The following is a 23,802-nucleotide window of genomic DNA, read 5'->3' as shown; positions in this document are numbered from 1 at the left end:
CTAAAGGACATTGAGTTTTCTTGAGCATGTCAAGTTACTATGGACCAAGTCCCACATATGGAGCAACTCTGGAGGCAACAGTTTATGAACCACCAACATACCCCGGAAAAAGCACGGCTCCTTGTTCATCTTGCTGTTCTTGTTCTTCACAATGCCAAAAGTTTTGAAGCCCTCATGCCCAACAGGTGATACTTTGAGGACCTCCAAGCACATCCCCAGGAAGACGTCATCGATGGGGTACAGCTCCAGCGTCTCCGAGGTCTTCTGCAGCTTCTTGGCCAGGGGCCCATCCATGATGAAGCCCCCACCCCCTGCATAGGGTGGGTAGTGGCTTTTGTTGTAGAGGGCGCTGGGGATGTAGTACTTGTTCTCCTTCTTCCGGATCGGCCTGGCCTTGTAGAGGACATCCCCCACAAAGAGGTCCTCTCCTTCCTTCTTGTCCTCCAGGAACTCCAGGATGTTGCTGGGGCTCACAAACACATCATCATCACCTTTGAAGATGAAGCGGACATTGTCGCAGTAGATGTTCAGCCACTTCAGGAAATGGACCTCCTTGAGGGTGAGGTTGAAGAAGCTGTCCAGGAAATCCCACTGCAAGATGTCCCCATAGATGTGGTCCTCATAATCCAGCAGTTTCTGGTAGTTGGCTCTCTCCTCCTCCTTGGAGGCTGTGCCCAGCAAGAACAGCGTCCTGATCTTCTTGCCATACACCTCCTTCTCCTGGCCCCAGGTCCTCCGGATGGCCTCGCGGCGGTCGTGCTGCGTGATGATGGACTTGACGACGATGAGCAGGTAGACGTCCCCGCTGCACTTCTCCGGGTGGTTGATCAGCATGGGGAAGTAGCGGCAGTGCCGATAGAGCAGGAACTGCTGGAAGTTGGGCTCCAGCCCTTTGAACCAGTCCACCTTGCTGAAGTTCTGGTTGGCCGAGCAGTTGGTAGTGGTGACATCCCAGGATTTCTCCTGCTTTGCCGTCACGGTCTCCTCCTCCTCCTCCTTCACCAGAGCTTTCTCTTTCTTGCTTTTCCAGAAGGTGCTGGTCATGGAGAAGGCGTTGTTCCTCTTCTGCGTTTTCAGGGGCTCTGGAGGGGACACCTCTTTCTGCTGCTGGCCCTGCATGAACTGGCTGGGCGCCATTCCCCGTTGCAGAACTGTCACCGTGATCACCAGCAAGAAGGAGAGGCACACTGTTTTGTAGATGGTCTTCTTCCTAAAGGGATGAGAAGGGGGCTGTTAAGGGCAGGAAACTGCAAGCTGTGCTGCAAAATCACCTCCTGGAGAGGTGATCTGTGCCCCATCACCTTTTGGCAAGGCAGGAGCATTGTGGGAAGAGCTGTGGGACACATGCCCCACACACTCTTTTCACCTTCATCCTGCTTGTGGGGTGGCTCTGAGGCCACAGTCACCTGCAGGGACATGACATGGCTGTGGTGTTGCTCTGGTACCCACATATCTCTGCAAAGAGCTGGAGTGGGTTCGTGGGAAAGAAGAAACTGGGTTGAGAGAGAGAGAGAGAGAGAGGGAGAAAGAGAGAGTGAGGAAATCAGGATGATGGCTTCAGCAAAGCAGCTGTTTCGGAGGAGGCTCCCCAGGGAAACCCCTGCTTCAGCCATCTGAAAGCTGCGGGACAAGAGCAGCAGGAAGCTGTCTTTTCCCATGGAAGCATTAGCTCCAGAGCCCTGGGCCACAGACCCACATCACAGGTTACACAAGGCGGAGACGCCGGAGCCAGGAAGGTGTCAGGAGCCGCCGCAAAACGGGCATCACCGTTTCATTGCAAAATGGCAGCTCAGGACCCAAAAAACACCAGCTGAGATGAACTTCATGGGCTGGTGGGAAAAAGAAGTTCCCCACCCCCTCCCAGCTTTGTATCTGCCTCAGGAACCGGCATTTCTGGGGGAAGTGCTGGGCGTTTCGGGTGGCTGTTGGGACCTGCTGCTTGGCTTTGCTGGGATGAGGAGCAGGGTGGTGGCTGCGCCGCTGGGGAACTGCAGCGCTCCAGAGCTCAAGTCGGGAAGTGGATTTTCTCAGCCTGCAGCAAACCAGGTATCTGCATGTCCAGGGTGCATGGGGGATCATGGGGGTGGGTAGAGCAAACCTGACCCTTTGCAGGGTCATCCCACCTCCCTGCTGCGACCCATGGCCAGGGGAAGCTGCTGGCCCCTGGGACAAACCCTGGAGACTGCCGGGGACCCTCCTGCATCCTTGGGACAGCACAAATACCCCCAACCCACTTTTTCACCAGTGTAAGGTGGGTGTCTTGACCTGCTGTCACGGGGGGAGGAACTGCCTGTTCTTGCCCATCCTGCACCGTGTTGCCCTCAAGCTCCCAGCTCCCCTCCAAGTCCGGCTGGCTCTCTGCACCAATTTCCTCCCACGAGCTCCTGCTTGCTCCAGCTGCCTGCGGCCATCTCCCTGTGCAAATGAGCACCAGGCACGGCAGGGGGAGGGCGACAGCTGGGCTCCATGTGCCCACAGGGGTCCTGATGGCTTCCAGGGCAGCCCCATCTCCGGCTGCCCACATGTAGAGGGCACACAAAGTGCTCAGTGACCCCCAGAGCCCCTTTCCCTGAGTTGTGGCTCCCCTGTGCCTGTCTTCTTGGTGACAGAAGCAAGTGCCACCCGTTGGGGACAGCCTTCAGTCTCCTGTAACGGCCAGAAAGACTGAAGATCATCTCTACCAGGCAGATGGTACCTGCAGGGAAGGAGCTAGGGGCTGAAAGCTGAAACATTTAACCCAAGTAACTTCCAAATTACAAACAAACAATCAAACAAACCCGCTTATGGGCCTAGGGGTGGGAGTAGGGGGCGGGGGGGCTGTTGTGATCAGCACCTCCTGGAAGCTGTGGGGATTTGGAGCACAGGCAGCACCAAAGCACCTGCTTGATAGGACACCCCAATGTCCCTTAGCCTCCCCGGGGCAGGGAACAGCTTTGCTCTTGGGGACTTTGGCCACTTGGGAACCCCAGTTGGGAACCAGGAGAACCAGGAGCTTTTGGGAGCTCCCATCTTCAGCTTCACCCCCAAGCTCAGAGAATTTTTCAGCCCTGCATTTACGTGGGAAAACTGTGATCACAAGCGTGGACTATGAGAGTGAGCGTGGAAATAAGCAATTACAGGCAAATGGATAGATATTCCCTCGCTGGTTTTATATGTGGCCACTCATCTGAGACTGATGAAGGACCAGTTCTGATTAGATCTCACCAGCCCATGACCCTTTCCAGCCCTGGGTACACACCTCTGAGGTTGTTCTTAGAAACCCTTCTGGACAAAACAGTGGCAACTTTAACCCCTGCCCAGCCAAGCAATGGTTGAAGCCTCTTGTTGGTACCTGGCACTGCAGCAGAAATAACCCCAGCTTCCCCTGTGTAGTGTACCCACCCCCTCTCAACATTGCACCAACCCCATCCTGACATTCCATCCTTGCTGCCCCCCAATCCCATCCCACCCCACCCCATCCCATCCCTGCACTCTCCACCACCCCATCCCTGCACTCCCCACCATCCCAAGGACAGCCTGAAGGACGTGGACAGGGAATTACTGATTAGAGGTTTATAAAGAATTTGCATAGATAGGGCTGTGCTAACTGGCATGGAGGGGTCCCACCTTTGGCAGGCTTTGGCTGCCGGAGAGAGGAGCTGCTTTTTATTCCAACCCCTGCCCTGGGGGTGAGGGCAGAGCTGTCTATTTGGGATTTCACCTATAGGTATGACTTTGCAAACCAGGGGGGCACCACTGGGTCCAGCAGAAGCCGTGAGCCTCGTGGCTGCCCTTCTGCCCCACAGAAATTCCCATCCCTGCACTGGTAGGAAAGCGATGGGAACTGGAGGGACCCTGAGCCACAAACCCCAAGTATTTGGGGGGGACCAAAAGAGTAACAATCACGTGGAGTTTTTTTCTGATCTTGAGTCTTTCTGCTCCATCATGTCTTTAGCTGGGAAGTACTTTGGGGGGGAGAAACCAGGACCTGCTCCCTGGACACCCCCTCCCGAGGGGGAGGGCGTCTCTTCAGGTTCGCTGCCCTCCCAGAGAAATCACCCTGCTAAACTACAGCACCCTCCTCCTGGGCACAGGCCTGTCCCCAAGAGCCTGGGTCACCCGGCGCTGCGGAGCCCGAGGATGCAGCAACCCTCACCCCATCCCGGCCGGGCTCCCACCGGCGCCACCCAGGACTGGCTGCCCCAACCACCACGTCGGAGCTTTGAAAGGGCCCCAAACCCTCTCGTCCGCTTCCCTCTTCTCCACCAGGAAAAGCTCAAAAGCCTCTCTGTGAGATGGCCACACCACGACGGGGCGCAGCCCCGGGAGGTTACACAGAAACCCCAAATTAGAGGCGGGCAAGTTTCCCTTTCAGGTGGTGGTGCCCCCCGGGGGGCTGGCGCTCTCCATCCCCGGTCCCCAGAGGGGCACACAGCCACTTTTGATGCTCATGAAAACCTCTTTGACCGGCCAGGGCTATCTATTTGTTTGGATTTTTCTGGCCCCCTCAATTAGACCCAGTCACCGAGCCGGCGGAGGCACGGCCAGTATAGAGCCCTTTCTGTTGGTGGTGCCAAGGGCTTGGGAGAGGGGGGTCTTATCTAGGGGGCAGAGGCTGAGCACAAAGCGCCCAAATGTCTCCAAAAGCCGCCGTGCCGGCTGGGTGCAGGCAGGGCCCCGGCTCAGGACGGTTGTCCCCAGTCCCGGTGGGGGGTCTGAGGACACGTCTCCTTCTTACAAAAACCGTCTAGGTGGTAAAAGCACAGGGCTGGGGAAGGAGGGATGAGAGCCGAGCCCCTGGATGTTTCACCGCCGTGGGCATCTGCCCCCCAGGCTGGCCTTGCCGTGGGACAGGGACCCCTGGGGCAGGTCTGGCTGCCCCACGGCCCCGCGCTCCCCGGACCCGCCACACAAACCGTCCCGTTGCAGGGAAGGGCTGGAAAAGGCATCCCAGGGGAAGGGGGGGTCAGTGACTGCGCGGAGACCCCGTCCCCGCTCCCGCCGGGCCGGAGCTCCGGGAATGGAGTGAGGTTTGCGCTGGGAGCGGACACCCCAGAAAGCCTCCCCCGGGGTACCCCAGCCCGGGGGTGATGGAGGAGGATCCTCCCCTCCCCCGGGAGCCCTCTGCAGAGCCGGGGCGGGAGGGAGCGGGATGGGGACAGACGGACAGGGGACGCGGCACGTCCTTTGTTCCTTCCCCACCCGCAGCCTCCCCACCAAAGCCTCCCTTTGGCCGCTCCCGGGGCACCCCTCAGAAGGGACGGGAGCGGGGCACCCCTCAAAGGGACCCGGTGCGGAGGGGACCGGGGCATCCCTCGGGAAGGACCCGTGAGAGACGGGAGCCCGCAGCCTCCCGGGATTCGGGCAGGGCGCAGCGCCGGGACGGCGATGCCGGGCGGCGGGAGCGGAAGGCAGGGGACACCGGGGCTCAGATAGTGCTGGGGCGGGGTAGGAGCGGGGCAGGAGGGGGACAGGAGCGGGGCAGGAGCGGGGCCGGGGCTCCCCGCTCCCCGGCGGCACTCACCACTGGAACATGCTGGGAGTGGGACGGGGCGGCCGCTCCGCTGCTGGCCGGGGCTGCCCGCGGTCCGGGCGCTTCTCTCTGCCCTCTTCCTCTTCCTCTGCTTCCCCCCACCTCCCCTACTTTCTTTCCCTTTTCTCTTCCCTCCTCTCCGAGGTGGAGCCAAGGGAGATGGCAGAGCAGGTAGGTTAACTCTTGCCCTGCCCCTCTGCCCCCCACCCCGCCCCGCCCCAGCCGCCCCGGCAGGCAGAGGGCTCCCCGCTGCTGGCAGGGGAAGGAGTCTAAGGGCGATACACCACAACCCCCTTGGAGACCCTCCTCCCTGCTGATGGAACCTGGAGGGTTACCACCCTTCTGGACCTCAGGCACAGCCCCTCTGCGGGGTGCCCAGCCCCCAGCTGCTAACCGCAAAGCCTCCCAGTTATGGGAAGGGGATCCCAGTGCTCCCCGGGAGAGGTGCCTTTGGCAGCTGGGGCTGGATTTCTGCAAAAGGAACGTGGGTGCTTTTTACTTTTTGGGCCCCCCCTCCTCCCCACTCCCACCCCCCTCCCCCGACACAGGCAGGTGACCAGAAGGGACCTGGGACCCAGCCCCAGTTTCTCACAGGGACACTGAGATCCCAGCTAAGCCTCTGTGCGCAGCATCGTTTGGGAGCAATGGAGTGACACCTCTCCTGGAACCCACAGCTTACTGAGGACCCTCACCTCTCCTGGCACCCACGCCTGGTGTCTGCCTGGACCTGTCTCATGGGTCAAATTCCCACCAGCACCACAGGAAGGCCAGGTGTCCTAACTCTTCCTCCAGAAGGTTTGGAGCAGTGTGTCGCCAGCACCCCTGCTGCAGCCGTACCAGCTGGGACATCCCACTGTCTGCTGAGATGCAGATTTCAGATTCTCCTTCCCTTTTAAATGCACCATTTCGGTTGAGGGTCTTTTTCAGCCATGAAATTTCTCATTTCCCTTCCCTTTTTGTGATCCTCCCATCCCCACCAGCAGCACATATCAACCACAAATCCAGGCTGGGAAGCCCACAGGAAATCCTTTGGGATATTTCCTTTCCTGACCAGCAGAGATATCCCAGCCCCTTTCCCCACAGCCCCTCTGCGTTCTGTGTGAGTGCTGAGGGCCGGGGTCTCCCACAGCTCCCACAGTCCCCTGGACACACTGCACTTGTCAGGGGACTGTCTCCTCTGTTCAGAGGCTGGACACACAGTGGGACCCATGCAACATGCTGCACAAACAGCATTTGGCCCAGTGCTAAGAAAACCCCAAGTCCAGCTCAGTTTGGGCAGGAAAGGTGCATTGCTGCCTCCAGACCCTCTCCTTATCTCAGGTTATCTCTTTCCCACCACAGCAGCTCAGCCCACGCCCTGCAGCTCTGTGTCCTGAGAGCTTCGAAGCCCCCCAGGAAGCATTGCCCAAACAGGTTGCACCAGCTCTGCAGCACCCCACAACCTTATCACCACCAAAGTCCCTTCCTACCTCCACCGATTCCTTTTTAGGTCTGTTCCCACTGCCCACAGGAAAGTCCTTATCATCTGCTGAACTCACGGCCCCAAGGAAATCACGGCTCTGAGGTGCACAGAGGGTGCTGGGTACGATGAAGAGGATGAAGAGCCACACTCTGAGTACCAGCTTGATGGGATGGTAGGTGCATGCCAGCAGAGAAGAGCTCATGGTAGAGGGGGACCCCACTGCACAAACAGGAATAAAGGGATATGAACAGCAAACTCCCAAAAATGTAGCCATGGATCTCCTCCTTGCACCATGCCCCGGGGCCACGATGGGGACAGGGACTGCAGCATCCCTGCCACAGGGGCTGGACTAACCCCCCAAACACAGCTCTGGAGCAGCAGCTGCAGCCACAGGAGATGCCCGGATGCTGTAGGGGTGTGATGAGCTCCCAGCACTCCCTGGATGCCCCAGTATCAGCATGACCAGCCGGCAAGCCCAGGGCTGGCTGCGGTGCAGCGTGCCGGAGCGCTGTGCTTGCATGGCCAGTGTCACTGCGGCGGGGCGAGCAGGACTGCTGGCAGCCGGCGGCAGGCAGCTCTGCCAGCCATGCTCCCACGCTCCTGCCTCTCCAACGGCTGCTTCCTCGCAGCAAAGTGTCAGGGCCATGAGCGTGGGGACTTGCCAGATGCTCCCGTGCTGCTGCGCAGGGTTTTGGCTCAAATAACCCCCCCCGGCTCTGCCCAGGCAGACCCCAAACAGCATCAGGTCTGGGGCTGCCCCTGATAGAGCAGCAGTGCCCTGGGCATCCCGGCTGGAATGTAAAACCTGCTGCTTCAGCTCAGGACTCAGCCTGGAACGGGGCACGGCCGTGCCCCGTTCGAGCTGAAGCTGCAGGTTGTACATTCCACTCCTCGTTACACAGAAAAGCTGAGGACAGACCTGAGTTTCTGTGGTCTCCGGATTCGCCCTGGGAAAGCAGAGAGGCTGGGGAAGGTTTCAGTGAAACTGAAAGCCTTTTTCAAGTCCTTCTCCACACACCTTCCCCTTGGCTCTTCCCATGGCCTGGCGGGAGCAGGTGACACCCCCCCCCCCCGCCCCCCCCCACCCCCAGCCAGCCACAGCCCTCTGCGGATGGTGGCACTTGGAAAAGTGAAACCCGAGGGGGTTTTTATGTTTGCCCAAACCTGGAGCCAAGGGCAGCATCACTTCACCACGAGCAGACCCAGACACTGGCAGATTCCTGCTGCTCCTGCCCAGCCCTTCCTTCAGCAAAGCAGCTGGCTCCATCGTCCCACTCCTCCTTCGTTGAAGCACCCAGCACGCTGATTTCTTCATCCTAAGCCATTACACTGAAATTTGGAGGCACCGGGTGCCTTTTTGGCACCATTGGCAGATATGTGAGTGTCTGGAGAAAGGCTTTTGGGTGGCAGGGGCATGGGAAAGCCAATCTTCTTCTTGCACAGTGCCGGTGACATCTCAATGCTCACCGAGCTGCTGCGGTCCTGTGAGAGCTGGCACGGGACCTGTGAGAAATAACATTTGTCCCCGTTGTCATCGCATTGTGCAGGGAAGCAGAAGGCAAGGTAATGCACATACCTTCCCAGGTGACACCCTGGTACTGGCCAGGGTAACATTGGCTTCCTCCCAACGCCTGTCACCTCTGCAGCTCCCAGGACCCATCTGCTGACAACCGGTACCGGTGCCACATGCTCGCCTCCCCCCCCCACCCCGAGCATCCCTCATGGTGTCACCACTGGGGATGGGGCCAGATGACCTGCAGGGACTTGAGGCTTCTGAGCTGGAAAAGGGCGAGGGCTGGGGGATGCCACCACATTTAGATGTTCTCAAAGCAAACCACAATGCTTTTTTTTGCTTCAAGGAGCCTCTCTTCATTTCAAAGTGGACCTGAATTAAACGTTTTATATATAAAGAAAATAAGTACAAAGAAAGAAGTGAGCTTTTTTTATGGAGTTTATGTAGTCCCAGAAGACCAGCTTGTGGCAGGTTGACCCAGCCAGTGTTTTCCCACATTGGGTTTTGTTTCACTGGGAAAAGGTTTCTCTGCTACGGGGTTGGGGTTTTTGGGGGGTGGTTTTTTTTGTGTGTTGTCTTCTGATTTCTTTCCATTCCAACAAATTATACTCAGAAAAAAAAGCCTCATCTCTTCTCCCAGCAACTCCCACACCTCCTGGCCACTCGTGCCAGCGCCGTGGTCCCTGGGCTGGGTTTCCCACACAAGCCAAGGTCTCATCGCCCTGTGACATGAGGCAACACCCAAACCAGCCCTCTCCTCCCCAACCCTCCACGTGCCCAGTGCAGGACCAAGGGCTCAGCCTTACCCCAGACCAGCAGCACCCTGTGGCTGCACATTTAGGTCTTTCTATTCTTGCAGGCAAACACCCTGGACACAGTAGGGCAGGGGATGTTTAATCCTCACTGTGCATTCACTTTCTAACCACCTTGGCTATGCCAGTAGGTAAAGGGTAACCCTGGGAGGCTCTCCTGTCATTGCTGCTCCCACGTGGGGTGCTGGGGGCCATGGCCAGGCACTGGTAGTGCCTCCACACCAGCCCTTGCTCAGAGAAAGCCCCCCGGGGCGGTTGGGATTAATTATTACCCTGGTTTATTGCTGAATGTACACTACCAGCTTGGAGGCTGGGGCAGACGTCACGTACCATCCGGGTTTAACGTGGGATGGCAGCAGACAGCCACCCCCACGAGAACACTGCCTCTGCTTGCCCATGGGTAACAGGGCTGTAAAACAAACCCTGAGCGCTGGGATGGGGGTGAGAGGGTATTTTATGGGCTCACACCAAGCCCAAATGGCCATTTTCATCCCAGTCCCTCTGCCAATGTGGGGCTGTGCTGGCTCGGGGGCTGGAGGAGGCTTTCTGCCTTCCCAAAGCCAGGTTCTCCTTCCCCTCCATCAGCCACAGCAGCTCACACCGAAACACCGGAGGCTGCTGAAAGTCTCCAAGCCACAGCAGAGAGCAATGCCTGCTGCCCTGCTTGGGATCACTCCCTTCCCTGACTCCCATGATTTTTTTCCAAAAATGGGAGAGGGGAAGCTGCTTTGCAGGGCAATGGCTGGGCCAGCACTCCCCTGCTTGGGGGGTCTCCAAGCCACTGCTGTCCTCTACAGCCCTAGTCTGCCTTTGTGAGAATGTGGGTGGGGAGGGGGGACACGACTGACCCCACAGCCATAGTACTGGGGAAAAGGAGGATGGGGTGAGACCCCGAGTGCCTCTGACCCCAGGAAAGGCAAGGGACAGGGGGTACATCCCCAGGAGGGACAGGAGCCGGGGCTGGTAGGGAAGTGCTGCCCTGCCCTTTGTGCCTTGAGCTCAGGAGCCGGGCAGGGGGTTGCTCAGCAAACACGGGGGAGCAAACCAAGGGTTTGCCTGCCTGAGCTGCCCCTTCCTCAGCCCTCTCCAGCTTCAGGGATGCTGCCTGGCAGGGATGCTACTGCCTCTCCTCCAAGGATTTGTGCCCCTGGGATGCCTGGGTCTCCTGAGGAGCCCGGTGTGGCAGTGCTGTTGCTTTAAATCCGCAGCTGGATCCAGCTGTGACTGCAAGTAACCCTCACCACAGCCTTGCCCAGGTCTTTTATGCATTTTCCAGCGGTTCCAGAGGCGCTTGGCGGCAGCTCGTGGGGAAACCAGACTCATGCTGGCAAGCAGGGAAGGGAGGGGAAAGGGAAAACATTTCCCTTCCCGAAGGAGCAGGGGGAGCCCCATGCTGTGGCTCCAGCAGTGGGCATGGGAGAAGCAGAGGGCTTGTGGGGCTGCCTCTGTGGTGCGATGGAGATGGCTCCATGGCTGGACTCAGTGAGTCAGAGTGCCTGGCTTGCCTCTCCCTGCAAGAAGTCCTTAACCCCAGTGTGCCTCAGTTTCCCCCCTCTAGTCACTCAATTCAACATCATGCAGAAAGGCCTGAGGTCTGGGTTTGTGCCCTGAACCCACGTCAGGATGGGATCCAGGCAGTGAAGAAAACACGCCCATCAGGATGGAGAAAGCCAAGAGGGATGGGAACACGGGGTTGGGAAGGGAGACGCCTTCATGCTGCCCAGACCCAGAGAGGAGGAGGTTGGAGTGCTTGGCTCTGGGAAGGGCAGGGAAGGACACATCTTGCTGCTGGACAGGACCACTTGCACCCCAGACCCACCTGAAGAGCGAAGGTGGAGGAGAGGGAGGAAGGAAGAAGTTCCTGGGTTGGAGGGCTGTCAAAGCAATGTCACACCAGAGCTGAAGCTGGCAGCCCTGCCCGCTGAGACCCTCCTGCCTGCTGCAGGGACCATGGCCCTGTCCTGGTCTGCCTGGCCACCCTGACCGTCCCACAGAGCCGGGCACAGGCTGAACATGAAGCCCGGGTTGGGCATCAGCCCCCAGAAAGCACCGTCCCAGCTCAGCCTGGGAAGGGCCGGGCTCAGGGACTGGCACGCTGTGCTCTCAGCCCTGGGAAGTCCTGCTGCCTTGGAGGCTGGCGGGGACCCAAGAGCCACGGGCCGCGAGGCGCCGTGTTTTCCGTCAGGCAGGAGAGCGCTCGGGACGTCGCTCATGAGTCAGATGGAAAGGGCAGCGCAGGAGTCACCTGAGCCCGGCGGCTGCCTGCCCGCGGCCCCTCTCCAGCCCAAGTGGAAAAACATACGGCCCCGGCCCGGCGCACGCCTGCCGAGACCCTGCGCTCCCGCCCAGCCCCAGCCCAGGCTGGCAGATGCAGAAACGCTCACGTTAGCTGTCTCTGGCCAAATGGGTTTAGGAGGGAGGCCGAGGCGACTCAGACATCCCTGGCCCCAAGGCTCTCTGCTCCTTGTTACTCATCACTCCGCTGCTGCTCAGCACCTGTGCCAAAACCGGGGCTCTGCCACAGCCACGGCGGGTCCCTCTCCACAAGAGATGGAGCAAGGGAGAGTGAGGGTGCGTGGCTCCCGGCTTCCACCCCCTTGGCTGGGGCCACTGGATCAAGGCCATGACCAAGCTCCTGGCTTCTGTGTGCACAAGCAAGGAGGGCAGCAGCCAGCACTTACAGTGGCACCCCCAGGAACGGCTCTTGCACGGGCATCACTCCTCCCGCCAGCTCGGGGTGCTGGTAGGAGAGGTGGAAGAGCGATTTGCTAGCCTGGGAGTATTTTAGTCCTGTGAGAGCCCTGGGGAGAGGAGAAGAGAGCCGGCACACCCAGCTGCATTCCTGAGGTTTGGTTTCCATGGTGGGATGTTCACCCGACGATGAAGTCATGCTGTGGGCTGAGATGGCCGGTGAGTTAATGCATGGATCCAGCTCCGTCCCTGATTCACAGTGAGCGTGGCCGCAGCCTCATGCCATCCGTTGGGCTGACTGTCCTGCTGCGCTGCCATGGCTCCAGCATCCCTAGGAGCTTGGTCCAGGGAGGCTCCAGACACCGCTGCTGGGTGGAGGGACCTTGCCTCACCGTGGGAAGTCAGCTACTGCTGCAGGGTGGAGGGACAACTGATGGCTCTCATGGGTCCTTCCAGCCCATTTGTATCATCATACTGAGCTTCTCATCATGTTTCACTTTCCCTTAATCCTTCTGCTGCCACTGGTGACAACAGTACAGAAAAGCACCACCCTAAGAGGTCACTCCTGTGGGGCCAGGGCCTTGAAGATCTGTCCAGCATTAAGGAAAGGTGGGGAAGGATGGAGAGGTGGACAGCACAGGAAGGGTAGAATGCAAAACCTATCAGTCCTTGGGGTGAGGTGGCAGGAACACTCCCTAGCACCAGCAGTTCATGGTGCCAACACATGGCCGTGAAGTTCAGATGTGGGACCCTATGGATCAACAAACTAGAGGTCTGGTGGAGGACCCAGTCCTAGGATGGCAGCCAGTAAGCCGATATGATTATTGCCAGGCTCCAGGGTGGCTTTCAGGAGGTCTAGAGGCAGAGAATGTGGCCACGTGGCCCAGGACCATCAGCCACCCTTCCTGTTGGCTCATCCAGCAAGATCCGGTACTTTTGGGCTGTGGTTATCTGTGCTAGAGGGAAATGTCAGTGTGAGTGTTCAGTAAAGATCCACGTGTTTGCAGTCAACTACAACCCCATAAAAATGCTCACTTGCATTTCCTGATTAACCCCCACCAGAACCCTTTCCAAGCACACTCTCTCCACATCAGTCCCAGCCTCCTGCTGTCCCCAGCAGCTGTGAGCCCGAGGACAGGGCAAGCTGAACCCCAAGGAACCTCTTTTCTTGTCCACAAGCTGGTGTCTCACAGGAGCACAGGATGCTTCTGGAATACAGCAGGACACAGCTAACCCTCAGACATGCCAGGGTGCTGGCACCCTTGTGAGCAGGGCTGTTTGCTTTTCAGATGGACCATGACTCTCCTGCAGATGCTGGCATCTAAGCTAAACCAGAAAACCCTCCCTACTTCTCATCTCACTTCCACCTCATCCTGGGATATCACCAATAGGCAGAGATTCCTTTAGAGGCTGGCGCTAAGCCACCAGCAATGACCCCAGCACCAGGAGAGGACAAGCCACCTCCTGGGCCTGCCATAGCAGGCAACATCCCTGGGGACCAGAGAGGTGATGCTGAGGATGCGCAGGGCACTGGCACAGCCCAGCTGTGTTCCAGCCAGCCCGGGAAGCACGTGGCCAAACTGAGCCCGAGCTACAGCCAAAGCAAACTGGTGGCTCCAGGGCTGCTTTGCACCAGCCAGGGTGAAGCACCAGACCTGGAAACTGGTGCTTGGGGCTTTGAAGTGTGACACAAGGCAGCTCCTTGTCCTGAGGACCTTGCAGAGCTTTGTGGGGCTCTCCCAGCCCTTCCGCAGGCTCTGTTTCAGTTTGACACCCAGAGCCAGGCCAAGGTTAAGTGAAGTGCCAGGAGGCAGACAGACTCAGCATTGGCTGCCCTCTCCCCCCCTGACCCCATACACACCCCAGGTGTGACACAAGGGTCCCTCAAACCCCTCTGCCCCTAGAAAAGCCACCTCCCAGCCTCCCACTTTCCCCGGCTCCTTCTGCCTCTGCTCCACACTAATGATATTAATTTCACCGCCTTTTCCTGGAGCCGCGGCCCCTCCTGCAGCAGCTCTCTGCTGCTCTCCTCCACCAGCGCCCAGCTGCCTCCAGCCCGGGTGACTCACCCTCCGCACACACTGAGCCCTTTCAGCAGCCCTCGGCCCCAAACACTGCCCCAGTCTTCCCAGCGCCGGCGTGCCGAGCCCCCCTCCCAGCGCCCGCTGCCGGCGCAGGCCCCTGGCCAAGGGGAGACATCCGCGGCCCTGCTCAGAGAGCGGCTTTCACGGCGGAGAGGCCGAAGCCCTTCCTGGCGTGAGCTGGGCCGGGATGAGGCACAAGCAAGCGGCCGCCTGGCTGGGATGGACCCGCAGCCCGGGTCCCTTTGAGCACCGGCCAGCAGCCTAACAAGAAATAAAGAGATGTCTTTGAAAGGGGAAAAAAAAGGGATCATAAGCTCCTAACGGGGCTGTTCTTGGCTCCGACAGACAAAACCTGCCAGGAGCCTTTTCCTCCCTTCTGCCTTCACCAAACCTTTTCTGACCAACAGCAGAGCTCTGTCTGCTGCCTGGGGAGGGGGAGGCAGAGAAGGGGCTCCTCTGTTCCCCAGCTCCTGGCTGGCAGCAGGGTGGGCACCACCAAACACCACCCCTGTGCCTGGAAACCTTGCAAAATCCTTGATCTGAGCTGCTACTGGACAATCACCGCACAGAACCAGCTCCTCGGGGCTGGGGCCATGTGGGGAGAGGGCTGTGGGCACGCTGTCCCTGGGACAGCACCATCCTCTGTGCTGGCTCGGGGTCCCACTCACACCAGGGAACCCTGAGCCCTCCCAGGGACTCTTACCTTGTGGCCTGGGGTGAAGCGCTGGAGCCCAGGGAAGTCCACACGTGGTGTTGCAGGGTAGGGTGGCCTCCAGAAAGGGCCCTACCCACTGCCACAGCCTAGCCTCAGGGCTTCTTAGCGGTCACAGCCCCCCAGGAAGGTGTACACATCCCAAGGGGCACAAAGAAAAAGGCGAACAGCTGCAAGCATGGGTGACACACACATGCACAAACCTCTGCACGAGGCTGCAGGTACTTCATCTGCTTCCTTCCTCCTGCCTTTTTTGCCTGTGATTTTCTTTTCAGTTTACCAAAATACTCTACCTGAAAAAGTAGTCATCCCCCCACCCCCCCAAAAAAGTAGTGTCACCTCCATAGCAGGGGCAGAAACATGTGTGTCCATGTGCCAGGAAGGCCACCATCATTGCACCAACATGAAGGGGCTGACCCTCACACCCCTGCCAGCATTGCAGGGTCCCCAGTATTGCTGAAGCTGTGCCAATTGACACCCACAGAGCACAGGAACCTGCATCGAGCTCAGCTCTGGGTCAGGGAACAGGTCTGAGAGCAGGAAAAAGCCTGCAACCCTGACTAGAAGCTGCAAGAGGCGGATGGCATGGCTCAGGGGCATCCCCTCTCTGATGAGTCTCTGAGTCTCCCTCCCTGATGAGTCTCCACTCTGTCCTGTCCCAGGCATCTCTCCTCAGAGGGGACAGAAGATGGACACTGCCCAGGGGCTGGGTGTGCCTAGGGTGAGAGAGGTGAAATCTCAAGATCTCAAGAGGAATGCGGTGTCTGAAGGGCAGAGATGTGCTGTTGCAGCCACCTTCCCCTCTGGGTGTTTGCCAGGCTTCAGTAGGAAAGCTCCTACCTCCAGTGAAACTGCCACAACAAACAAAGTTGAGATTTATAAGCCCAGGGAGAGATGTGAAGGTTTTGCAAGTGGTGCTTAACCTGGGAAAGGTCACACAGAAGCTGCACACCCAGCCAGGAGGTCGAACTGCCGGTGCACGGACACCAACTACCAGCCACATAGAGCCCTGAGACTGGTGGCAGTGGCCCTGCAGCCCCAGTGCAGGGGAAGGACACCGCTTGTCACCAGTCCCCCTCCACACTGGAGCCTGAACTGCCTCTGAGCAGAGCACAAGCGCTGCTGGATCACGCTGAGGCCAGAACAGCAGCTGGCAAAACTCCCCCCCACCTCCCCTCCCTGCCCACTTCTCCTTCCAGCATCACCCAGTGTTGTTGAGGAGAGGGGGGATGGATCCGATGGCCTCAGGATGCACCACTGGCAAGGCAGCTGTGCCAGATGTGATGCCAAAGGGGGGTGATGGCAGTGGCGGGGGAATGCCTGAGGGATGAAACATAAATACACAGAGAGCCCTGGGAGTCCTATAGCACCCAGAGCATCCCAGTTCCCTGGGACCAGCACTACAGAAGGGGGAAAGGACAGGCAAACATGTCCCTGCAGAGCACTGGGTGCCCGAGGGGGCAGAGAATGGGAGCCCTGCCCCTGCCAAACCCCAGCCAGGTCCTAGTCCACTGGAGACACGTGGAACAGCCACTCACAGGGCCAAGGCCAGTGTTTCCAGCTGGCCTTGGGGAGTTATCTTTATTGCTTGCAAAGGGAGAATTGATAGATTTGAGATCTGGAAACCACAGGGGTTCTTCCTTCTGTAATCTGGAAAATAACCTGATAGGGGTGTGGAGAGAGGGGAGAGGCAGAAGAACACACACTTCTGATCGTCACTGGCTCCTGCACGGCCAGGCAGCTCCAGCCTGCTCTAAGCCACTTCCTCCTTTGTGCCCAAATAAATTGCCTGGGTAATACCCAGCAAACCCACTGAAGCAACAGAAACCTGACCAGATGCCACCCGCATAAAACAGCGTGGCAGGAAAAAGGGTGAAATTCAGGCTGTGAGCCAAAGGGAGGGAGGTACCTCCTTGCACAGAGGTGAGGTGTTGCACCAGCACCCTGCAGACCCTTAACTGAGGGTGGTACAACAAAGGAAAACCTGGGCTGGGATTCTGCTGGGGGTTGATGCCCCATAACAGCTCTCATCTGACACAGGCACAGCACAGGCCAAGTTTAAGCACAGGATCAAATTTCTTTGCTATTCCATGGTGAAACTCATAGGATGGAGGAGTGATGCCCCCCTGCCTCCCCCAAACCACGTAGCTGGAGGAGACCTGCAGTTGTCCTGACAAGCAAAATCCATTTCTAGCCTGACAAGTCACAAATACTTCGAGCTCTGCCTGGGAAAGAAAGTAAATGCAGGCTAGGACTGGTCCCTAAGCCCAGTGCTGCAGGTCCCCCAGTTGTACCTTGCACCTTCACCCTGCACAAACCATTCTACCCTGCTGCAAGAGCACATGTAACAGCACGAAGGGATCACAAGAGCCACCCCTGCCAACAGCAGCCGGGAACTTCAGATTAAGTAATAAGGATTAAAGTAGGACTATCCCTAAAACTCCATCTCTATGTTTTAGCAGACCCTTACCCAGACCTCTGCCCAGTCCCAGCTGCCAGCACTGCGGGAGGCCCAGAGACATCCCCACATCTCCCTTGGCAGTCTCCCTACCTGCCCTGAGGCAGGTGTAAAGCTCTCTCAGGCTGGAAGGAATGAAAACAAGGAGACACTTCTAAACTGCGACATTTGCATTTGAGACAGCCACCCCCCAGCCCAGCTCTCACTGGAGCCACAAAGGTATTTCTCAACTTCTTTGTGATGTTCAAGGAGGTATGAAAGTGGGTGTGGTGGTAAAGTTTCTATTCCTGATTCTTACGCTGTCTGGAACAACCTCAATTTTGTATTGATTCAATCCTTATTGCACCCAGACTATTGTATGTTTTCTGTTCCCTGTGGTTAAGAGCCAAACAGAAACAAATTGGCACGGATACACCTCAGGGTGCGCAAGCCGAACTCCAGACCTGAGCTGCTGTAAAAGAACCTGCAGAAAGCTGGTAATAAACCTGGCTGAAACACAACTTTCCTGCCCTACACTGGCAAACCAGAGCCTTTAGCTTCTTTGGCTTCCCCCTCTTCTTTGTCTCGGAGCACAAGCCTGCAAAGCAAGCCAGGCACGGCAGCAGTGTGTGCGGGGTCCTTGCTGCTCTGTTGCATCAGTTCATAACAAGACACAGGGGGAAAAAAACCCCTCTTGTTAACTGAAAAAGGTTATATCCTGCTCCTCAGGGCTCAAAAGTCAGCCCAGAACTGACTTGGAAGAGCTCCCACAGTAGCTGGAACCTTTGCTGAAGTGGTGAAAAGGAAGCATCCCTGCCCAGTGCAGCTCTGCTGCCTTCAATCCAGCTGCAGTGTGTGAGGGAATGACCAACTGAGCAGAGATGTTGGGGAAAAAAGCCTTCCTTGGAGTCCCCCACAGCTGGAGGCACAGAGCTCCCCAGCCCCAGTGCCCACTCTTTCCTCCTGATCAGACTGGGGATTTAGAGGTGCCTGGTGGGAACTGCCTGGAGATGGAGCAGATGGCAAACATCTCAGGTCCCCCCACAAGTGCTAAGGAAACCCTGATTTCTACTCTGTGTAACTTCCTGTGCTGAGAAACTGGTGCTGGCCCTGCACCAGCCCCTGCTGCTGTCCCATCCCGTTCCTCTGGTACATGGCTGCACTCAGAAGAGCCTCCTCGGAGCCCTACTGCTCTCCTCTTCCGGGGCAGCAGGCTGTGGCCCCACCACTTCCATGCAAGCGAACACACTTGCACCCTGTCCTGGTTTGGGCTGGGACAGAGTTAGTTTTCTCTGCAGTAGCTGGTGCAGAGCTGTGTTTTGTGTTTGGGACCAAAACAGTGCCGATAAGGCAGGGATGCTTGAGCTACTGCTTACACAGCGTGAAGGCCGCCTCCGTTTCTCACGCTGCCCCACCAGCGAGCAGGCTGGGGGTGTGCGAGGAGCTGGGGGTGCACAGAGCTGGGACAGCTCACCCTGAGTTGCCAATGGGACACCCTCATGTGGGGTGATGTGCTCAGCAATAAAAAACTGGGGGAAAGGAGTAGTTACGGTGTTTGCCTAAGTAACAATTATACAGGATGAAGTGCATGCTCCTGCTTTCCTGGAGACAGCAGAACACCTGCTTGCCCGTGGGAGGCGCGGTATAAATTCCTTATTTTGCTCTAGTGGTGCACACAGCTTTTGCTTTACACCTATTAAACCACCTTCATCTTGATCCACAAGTTTTCTCACTTTGGGATCAAGTCTGAGCTGCAGGAAGGGGCTGGGTAGAGGTAAATGGAAAGGGGCTACAGCCCGTGAGCATCAACCACCCAGCTGATTTTTGGAGAGCTCTGGCTGGGGACAAGCACCTTTCAAAGCTTCTTTTGCCTCTGTATCACACAAACACGATCCAGCCCTATGGAATAATTCCCATTGCAGGAAAAAATAAGGCAACACCCCCTCACATATGCTAAAACAAAACGTTAGAGCAAGGGAAGGAAGCAGAGGCAGGAAACCACACGAACGCTGAGGCCACTGCCGCAGGATAAAGGGCCAGATTTTTACACATGCACTGAGAGGCAAATTCTTCCAAAACTCCACATTTAGGCACCCAAACAAAACAATCGGCCTTCCATGAAGCTCAAACCATTCCCTGCTGCCATCAAAGAGCGAGTGCTTGTGGAAAACTAGCTGCCTTCTCACAGCTGCTCGCGTGACTCAGTTGAAATACAGGACCCATTTCTATCTCACCAGCAACAAGTAATGAAAATAACAAGACTTCCAGCAAGGCTATCTCTTTCTTCAGTTTGGATTGCAGGCACACACACGTGTTATTGTTGCCACAAACGTGTAGGATTGATCACCTGGGTCAGTTTTAGTTAAAAAACTTTGTCCTCTGCCCTCACAGGAACACAGCCCTGCTGGGACCTGAGATTACATCGATTCTCACCACTGTTGTTTCTGAGCAACTTGGGAAGCACCACACAATTTCTGACACTGGTTTCTGCTTTAGGTGCCATAAACGTGATTTCAGAGGACCTTGGAAACCCAACAAGATTTGTGGAAGCTCGCAAGGACTCAGACCCACCTTCCTGCAACACTCAGCACAGCTTTGTGAAAACCTGCACTCTCGCCACTTGCATCTTGAGTCATGAGGAGAACAAGGGTTAGGGAGAAACAGGGTCTTACAATGCTTCCTCCTTGCCCCTGCCCAAAGCATGCTGTGGTCTGAAACTATGGCACAGGAAACAGGCGTTTACCTACTCAAAGCTTGTCAACTACATGGAAAATGAATCAAATGTAATTTTTTTTTTCTCTCTCTTTCTGCACAAATTCACAGAACTGTAGGGGTTGGAAGGGACCTCCAGAGATCACTGAGTCCGACCCCCCTGCCAAAGCAGGTTCCCTAGGACAGGTCGCACAGGTCGGCATCCAGACAGGTCTTGAATATCTCCAGAGAAGGAGACTCCACACCCCCTGGGCAGCCTGTCCCAGGGCTCTGTCACCCTCTCTGTGAAAAAGTTGGTGTGGAACTTCCTGTGCTTCAACTTGTGGCCATCGCCCCTTGTCCTGTCCCCACAGACCACTGAGAAGGGGCTGGTCATTTCCCTCTGTCTCCCACACTTCAGATATTTATAAACATTAATCAGATCCCCTCTCAGTTGTATTTCCTGAAGGCTGAACAGCCCATTCGCTCAGTCTTTCCTCATAGGGGAGATGCTCCAGGCCCTTAATCATCTTTGTAGCTCTCTGCTACGTGGAATCTGTCATGGTTTTACCCCACCTGAGAGCAGAGATCCATGCAGCTGCCTGCTCTTTAAAGGAAAAGAGCAGGGGGGGAAGGGGAAGAGGGGTGAGAGGCAAGGGAAGGGAAAAGGAAGGGGCAAATAACCCCAAAACCAAGAACCAAAAGGCCCATGGGTTGGGGTAAGGACAGTTTACTAAAACAGCAGAAAGATACAATATAACAATGCCAACAGGACTTTAGAGCAAAAATATATGAAACTGTTGATACACAATGCAGTTTCTCACCGAACCCACAGCTCAGGCTGTGCCACCCAGAGCCATCCCAGAACCTGATAGTCCCCGGAAAAACCCCGTGTCCTGGAGCCGCCCCTGTCCTGGAGCCGCCCCACTCCTCCTCCCATCATCCCCCCCTTTATACTGAGCATGACGGAATTGGCATGGAATATCCTCTTTGGCCAGTTTGGGTCACCTGTCCTGGCTTCGCCCCTCCTTTCTCATGAATAGGGAAATATGAAGAACTGAGAAAGTCCTTGACTGCTTGACACAACTGACAACATCAGGGTGTTACCAGCACTGCTCCCATTTTAACTCTCAAACTCAGCATTCCATCCGCCGCTACAAATGAAGTTAACTCCATCCTGACTTGAAACCAGGACACAATCATAGAATGGTTTGGGTTGGAAGAGACCTCAGAGATCATCTAGTTCCAACCCACCACCACGGGCAGAGGCACCCTCCACTAGATCAGGCTGCCCAAAGCCCCATCTAACCTGGCATGCTCTGCAACTGTCAGGTCCTGAATTTGAGTGAGAAGATGACACTACACTTCAGGTCAGCTCTGTGTACATGTGACTGAAAAGGCAACCAGACTAATTGGTAAGTTTTGGGAGAAGCAAGGTAAATCCTTCTTGCTGTTCTCCTGTACTGCAGTAGTGCCTAAAAGCCTTAGTAATGGGCCAACCTGCCCATGTCCTCCTACCACATACATACGTTTGCTGGTTCCCAATCCATTACTTACCCACAGCTGCAGCGTGGCTGCTGGCACAGCTGCTCCAGACAGTCCCAATCCCTGGGTCTGGGCAGAAAGAGGACAGGAAGGCTGTTGTAGCTGGTATGGCTGGGGCATGGCTGGAGCGACAGGACCCTTGAGAACCATCAGTGTACTTTGCCCATGGACCACTCCCTGTGAGGTGGTGGCTCCTAACTTGGAGCTCCCTGGCACAGAGCTGGTGGTGCAGTTCATCAGGATGGAAACTCTGGCTCTTTCAAACAGCCCAGTTTCCAGAGGGCTTGAGCACAGAAGGGGTTTAAACCAAACAGAATTGTTTCCCTCAAGTGAAATGGCTGCTGCATTTCAGTTCCCAGCTGCTGACTTGGAAGAGGTAGTAAAAGAGAAGAGCCAGTTTCATGGAAAATCATGGTAGGCCATGATCTGCTGAGGTAACAAAACCAAAAATAAACAAGTCATCTGCTTAAATAGAAGCCAGTCCGTTAGGATTCTGAAAATTCCATCCAGGGGAAAGTAGTTGGAGAAAAGGGTAAAAATTTCAGCAAGACACACTGCTCAACAAAGAATTCATTTGGTCCTAATGGTCCTGCTTCTTGCTACCAACGTGAACCACGCTCCCAAAAGGCAGTGCATGAGCAGCCATGAACAATACAGCGATTTATTCTCAGGAAACATTCAGGCTCTGCCAACAGTCAACCGGATCCATACAGGGAGCAGTCAGACCGGCACATGGCAGCCCGAATGAGGAACTGTATCACTTGGCACAGAGCTGCTATTTCCAGCACTTACATCCCATCCTCACGTTAGCTCAACCTTTTCACTCTTCAGAGGACGACGACTGGGTCTGTGATGAAATCTGGGTCTACAAAGGCCAGGATTTTTTCTTGAGATCCACAGAGGGAGGTATCCTTACCTTGTTAAAATCCCTTAGTAGGTGGTCTGATTTTCAGATGGCCTCAGCATTCACAGCTGTCAGCTACAGCTTAATATATAAGACACCTTAAACATCTGGAGGATAAACCATATGGTTTCAAGTACCTGCTCACTTTTATTTGTCCTGTTTATTCTTTCACTTAGCAGAATTAGCTCTCAGCATTGTTAAAAGACAAACAAATTACATGAAGTAGAACTTTAAAGACTTTTAAGATGGAAACCAGCACGGCACACCGGAAGCCATTTTCTAAATTAAATACAGTGCTAGGTCACTCACACTGAGAGTGAACTGAGTAACTGACACTCCTCAAAACTGCAGACTTAAAATCATATCAGAACATGATTTCCCATATTTGAAGAAGATAAGAGCAAAACAAACATTTAAAGCTGTCACCTAGATTTCTTACCATTCGTATGAAGCGTTTTAACTTTCACTGCAATAAATTACCGCCCTTGTTTCTTGGAAACTTGGGTAATGCGCCAAGGACTGCTGAGAGGACTTGTAATAAAAGGAGAACACGTTCCAAAAAGTTATTAGATGTCCCAGGGTGTGCCACTCAGTCTGTTGTTTGGAGAGCATCAGAAACTTCAAGAGGAGAAATTTGGATGGTGGTCTTGTAACAATGTCCTTTCCACTGCAGGGTAGAAAGCAGCCTTGAGTTGGGAAAAGAGCTGCTTTGAAACATCAGATCCCAACCACTGACAGGATGCCAGGCTAGAAGAATTACTGGTCTGATAACTCAGTAGGACAACATTCTATGTTCCGCACCCAGAACCTGGTTTCTTTTAAAAACCTGTGAGCAGCAGATTCCCACACAGCTTGGCCAGAACAGTCTGGTCTTAATGTCTGTTTTGTTTGCCTTGAAACTTCTCACCTGTCAATAAATTCTTGAGTCCCGCTCCTTTTACAATTCCTGTGAGCAGCAGAGGTTAGGAAAGTGCACCCTGGCCTGGAGAAACCCGCAGGGCTTAGTCACAGAGCCAGCGTGGTACCCAGCTCCCACCGGGGCCAGCAGAGGTTTACAAGGCTACATCTATGTCCGCTTTGCTCACCATGCCCACGCACGCCTTTGAGCAAAGCGTGCCATATGGCACAGCCAGGTGTGTCCAGGTGGCCTGTGGGGCCCACACACCCCTTGATCACGCTCACAGAGCAAGGCACACCTCCCAGCCCTCAGCATTTCCTCTCCAGGGAAAGAGCTTGCTCCAGTATCGAGCCGGACTGAAAGCAAGCGTGAGGATGGTCCAAACGGCCAGCAAGTTCTGGCTCAAAGAGAAATTCAAGCCCCATGTTAAAGGTAAATCTGGATGTGCTGAAGTGGCTGGGAAGAAAGAAGGTTGTCTGTTGGCTTTTCTGCTGCTGCCACTCAAACGCAACACAGTGATTTTTATCTCTACACCATCTTT

General features: G+C 55.9%; 1 protein-coding gene across 1 annotated transcript; it reads right to left on the bottom strand.

The window, feature by feature from the left end:
• Positions 1 to 18,378, bottom strand: B3GNT7 (UDP-GlcNAc:betaGal beta-1,3-N-acetylglucosaminyltransferase 7; the record flags this gene model as incomplete). Its single annotated transcript, XM_084267188.1, has 4 exons — positions 1 to 1,210; positions 1,407 to 1,493; positions 11,981 to 12,100; positions 18,296 to 18,378. The coding sequence occupies 4 exons, from the start codon at positions 18,376 to 18,378 to the stop codon at positions 1 to 3; spliced, it is 1,500 nt and encodes a 499-aa protein (XP_084123314.1).
• Between the last annotated feature and the right edge of the window lie 5,424 nt (positions 18,379 to 23,802).

The sequence above is a fragment of the Gallinula chloropus genome (genome assembly GCF_964237585.1).
Source record: "Gallinula chloropus genome assembly, chromosome: 8".
NCBI lineage: Eukaryota > Metazoa > Chordata > Aves > Gruiformes > Rallidae > Gallinula > Gallinula chloropus.
Note: the sequence above shows the minus strand (reverse complement) of the source record. Positions and strands in the feature narration are given on the sequence as shown.